Source organism: Ornithodoros turicata, chromosome 8, assembly GCF_037126465.1.
Source record: "Ornithodoros turicata isolate Travis chromosome 8, ASM3712646v1, whole genome shotgun sequence".
NCBI classification, from domain to species: domain Eukaryota; kingdom Metazoa; phylum Arthropoda; class Arachnida; order Ixodida; family Argasidae; genus Ornithodoros; species Ornithodoros turicata.
In genome coordinates this window covers 14799358-14803710 of record NC_088208.1, presented here as the reverse complement: position 1 = coordinate 14803710, position 4353 = coordinate 14799358, and the positions used below count along the sequence as shown (strand labels likewise).

General features: G+C 45.5%; 1 protein-coding gene across 1 annotated transcript; it reads left to right on the top strand.

Annotated features, from left to right (window-relative positions):
* Positions 1–631: 631 nt before the first annotated feature.
* Positions 632–3462, top strand: LOC135365977 (uncharacterized). The gene is made up of 4 exons (XM_064598621.1): positions 632–1052; positions 1126–1242; positions 1972–2055; positions 3274–3462. Exons 1-4 carry the CDS (start codon positions 723–725, stop codon positions 3442–3444), a joined length of 702 nt encoding a protein of 233 aa, XP_064454691.1. The 5' UTR covers positions 632–722; the 3' UTR covers positions 3445–3462.
* The last annotated feature ends 891 nt before the right edge of the window (positions 3463–4353 follow it).

Genomic DNA, 4353 nt, shown 5'->3' with positions numbered 1-4353 from the left:
TATTTACCACTGTTTAATTGAAACATGTGCAAGTGGGTGTCGTGGGGATTCAGTGCCCGTTCGTTCGTGTATGTCGGCCCTGGACGCACATTCCCCCAGGGCGTCAGTCGTGACGTTGCCCACCTCTTTGAGGCCCACAAAGGCGAGCCCTTTCACCATCACCACCACCACCGTTCGTGTATGGCTCATTGCCTCATTTTCTACTACGTTCGCATACCACCCGACTAACACCGCGGGAAGATCGCGAGAAGGTTCCGAAAATACGAAATGATAATCGTGTTTTGGAAGCGAAACGCGCCGCCAACCTGGAGCAGGCAAGCCTCGTTCACCCCCTTTACGTCAGCCCCACCAGCACCACCACGACAATCGTGCCTCCAAAATGACTGATGCTTTGATTTAACAGCTTCCTTTATCGTGTAATTTCCATTGAGTTCTGCCGTTTTATAGTAAAAGCACAACAGAAGTGAAAATATATACCGCCGTTTCCCTCATGTTGTGGGGTGTACAAAAAAGAAAAAGCGGAATTCGACTAAGAATTTACGTACATTCGTTGAAAGTCCGCGTCGCTGCACCGCCGGAGCAGACAACGGAAGTGACGCACTTTATTCCTCCTGTTGGAGTTCCTGCCGTTCAGTCGGCGCTGTTTGGCTGTTGTGTGTTGTTGTGTAGCCGGAGGTTCTTTCGCGTTTAGCTGGTTTAGTTTAGCCGCGACTACTGGTAAAATGGCCCCTGTCTGTGTTGCAGCGTGTTGCAGACTTCCTTTCGGCAACGGGAGATCAGGGTATATGTTTCCGAAAGACGAGAAACTGCGTAAACTTTGGTCCCTGGCTGCGAATCCGTCTAGGCCTACTTGGAAACCGTCGAAACGGGACAAGTTGTGCGCGGCTCATTTTCTCGACGAAGACTTCGAAACAAACCCGAAGGTGCTCATCAGTCTGGGCCTGTCAACGAAGTACAACCGGTTGAAAGAAGGAGCCGTTCCTTCAGTATTTTCACGGAAACGGAAGGCAGAAAGGCGGAGCAAGGCATTCGAAAAGCGTCAACGCAAAGAGGCAAGTAGATCTTCGAAAATTTGCTCCAAAAGGATCTTCCACAGTGTTCTCAAGTCGCCTCATTCTTATTCAGATCGTAGACTCACTGTTGGCCACGCAAGATGCCGGTGTTCGTGAAACTTCGGATGATAACCGAGTGGTCGAAAATATCGCGCACGCTTCAACATCCACCGGTGGAATGCATCTGCAAGTGCGTCTTTCATGCATTACCAAGTTGAACTGTTGGAATTTAGGCATGAGATGTGAAACCGTCCATGGGTTAGATAACTGCGTATTCTACATGCATTCATAAAAAAATGTGTAACATTTCAAAGTACAGTGATGATTTCAGTGTCACGAACTCGCCCATGCATGAAATTTGCAGGCAGTGTCGAGTGCTCTCAATGTGCACAATATATTGAATGAAAGTGGGACTGCAGCCCAGGTGCTGTCTATATCATAAGGATATCACTTTTAAAGCATGGGACCTGTCGGCATTGTATTGGTAGGCGTCAATCAGCTTCACCTTATTTGCAAGGCAAGCTGCCAGAGTTGCGCTAACCTAACCTATCACTAAGCTAACTGAAGACATCATACACTGGTTAGTTTAGTGTTAGGTTAGGTTAGGTTAGGTTAGGTTACTGCAGCTGTTGCAGATAGCGTTGTCTCCCCCACCCCACTGAAACAGATTTTGAAAACGAGGCAAGCTGCCACAGCCGCACTAAACTAACCTAAGACATCAAAAACTTAGTTTAGTGTGACCTTGGCAGCTTGCTTTGCCTCCTCAAATCCATTTTGATCATGAGGTGAAGCTGACTTGCGGAATGGTGACGCCTACCAAAACAACTGTCATTGTCAATACTACAATGCATGTTCTAGTATAGTTTACCTGCACAAGTTATAGTGATTTTAAAAATGCTGATAATTTATGTTGCTACAGGATGGTGGCCTTTCTGTCTGTACTGCTCCAATCTACGTCTTGATCTGCCACACCTCAGAGACATCAAATGGCGACAGCAAAGAGGTGAGAGCGTACGTTTTTGATGTCCCAATTTTTCTTTTTCATTTCCTTGGTAGTTATTTTTACAAGGTGGGCCAGATCCGTGGACACATTTTGGAACAGCATTAAAAATTGTATGCATGCCGAATAACAATGAAATTTGGCACATCACCATGGTTCTAATGCAGGTTTCCAAAAAAATGTGATCTTTAAATTATACAGCCAGCGTGTCCCGAGTTACGAGCCAAAGAACGTTGAAGCCAGTGCATTTTGAATGCTGTTCAGCTTTGACGCTAGGCTTAAAGTGTGGAAGCAGTCCTCTCTGTTCCGTGCAGTCCCAGTGGAGTGATGCTGTGCCAATCTCGGGGGGGGCGTAATCCCCAGTCACGGATCATCGGGACCACCAGGCATGGCTGTTCAACACACTGTCTGTGTCCTAGGACGAGTTTTGCTTGCGGGCAGAGTGCCGCAACACCCGGTATGGCATGAAACGGAGATAACTGCTTTCGTGCTAGGCTAACACTACCTAGATTGAGAAAACCTGTTTACTCGTCGCCACGACGTAACAATTAATAGTCAGCCAATGAGAATCGTGTTTTCAACGGCCGTAGCCAATCGCGAACGTGCTTTCAGCGGTCGTGGCCACAGAGAAGAACCACCGTCGTCTGCGAGTTGGGATTGAATGTCCCCACGTACAAAATGGGAAAACTTCGGAATAAAGCGCAAAATGGTCCAAATCTTTCTCAGAACTGATCTTCTGGAATGTGTCTCGCACATTTTGTCTAAATATTTAGGTTTGCATGTTCCAGGTGCGCTGCAATCGTTTGCATGTTCTTGAATTCTCAGAATGGTGAATCTGACTTTATATTTATTTATTTAATATGTTATATGTCCACGTAGGGAAGGTGGGAAAGGAGGCAATGAGCAGGCCTTCCGTATCTACGTAGTGGGAGTTGGCTAGGACTAGCGATGGCAGTACATGGCATTCAAAATGCACGGGCTACGACATTTTTCGGCCAGTATCTCGGAACATGTTGACTGTATAATTTAAAGCACGTGATTTTTTGAAACTTCTGACAAAACTAATGTCTGGTACCAAATTTCATTGTTATTAAACATACATATATATGACGTATACATACAATTTTTAACGCTCTTTGGAAATGTGCCCAAAGATGTTGTCCTACCCTGTAGTTTTGCGCACGTGATCTCATAATTGAAGTTTTGTGCATGTGATCTCAGAAACCGGCTGTGGGTACTGCACGAAGGAACGGCACCACTACGTCCCTGACCCAGCCGAAGGAGGCACCACTAACGAGAAATGCGCAGACCCAGACAACACTCATTTACAGAAACCGTGGTACGAGAAAGGACCGACGATCATGCTGTGTAACCACATTTGTGGCACTGTAGCTTCGGTTCCAGATATCTTTTTATCAATTCCAGCTATTCAGGTGACACCGGAGATCCCAAGCACACATTCAATGAGGAAAAAATATAGACAACTACCCCAACTAGTCAAGACCTAACTCGTAGCATCCAGTGGCGTTCTTCTGCTGTTCGTAGTGAGGAAGAGTTGGTCGAGGAACCTGAGCGTGTTGGTTTGGACATGGGAGATAACGTCTAAGCCCTCATAAAGGTCTGTGGATGAGTACGTTATTTAAGCCTATGTTACGTGTTTTTTGTTTTGTTGTCGTTCGTATGCTGTGCTTTTTCCAACTCCGCGTGTGTAATTTAATTTTCTAGGTCTAACTTGTAAGACGAGACCTTCGACGCCACAAACAACCACGTGAATGGGATTTGAGAATGAAAGGTCATCATCTTTGAGAAGATATTGTCCCTATTAAAGAAGGTTGGTATCTGGTCCTATACGATCTGCTTCATGTGTCGTTTTGGAAACTGGTCCCATACGTAGGAATTCTATTAAGACTCCATTCGTGGGATCCTACTGGATTCTGATGGCCCATTCATGTGACCTCATCGCTTGAGGCCTCATAAGTAACCCCGGAAATTTAGGCACTAAAAACTATGGAAATAGGCAGGCAATTAGGCCCTCAAAAACAGCTAAATAGGCAATAAAATACTAAAATAGGCAGGTTAATATAGTACACTCTTTGACTTTGTTGGTACTTCAGAATGCTCCATCAAGGAAAAAAGGCTACGGTGCTGTACATGCTTTGACTTGTACACGGGTACTGAGGCTGCCTATAACCACGTGATACTGAATACTACTATTAGTTTCCGGCCTCAAAGCTATTGAAAGGCCAAGAAAGGCCCAATAACTTGTTGAAATATACATGCACCCCTTCTAGCAAACCAAGG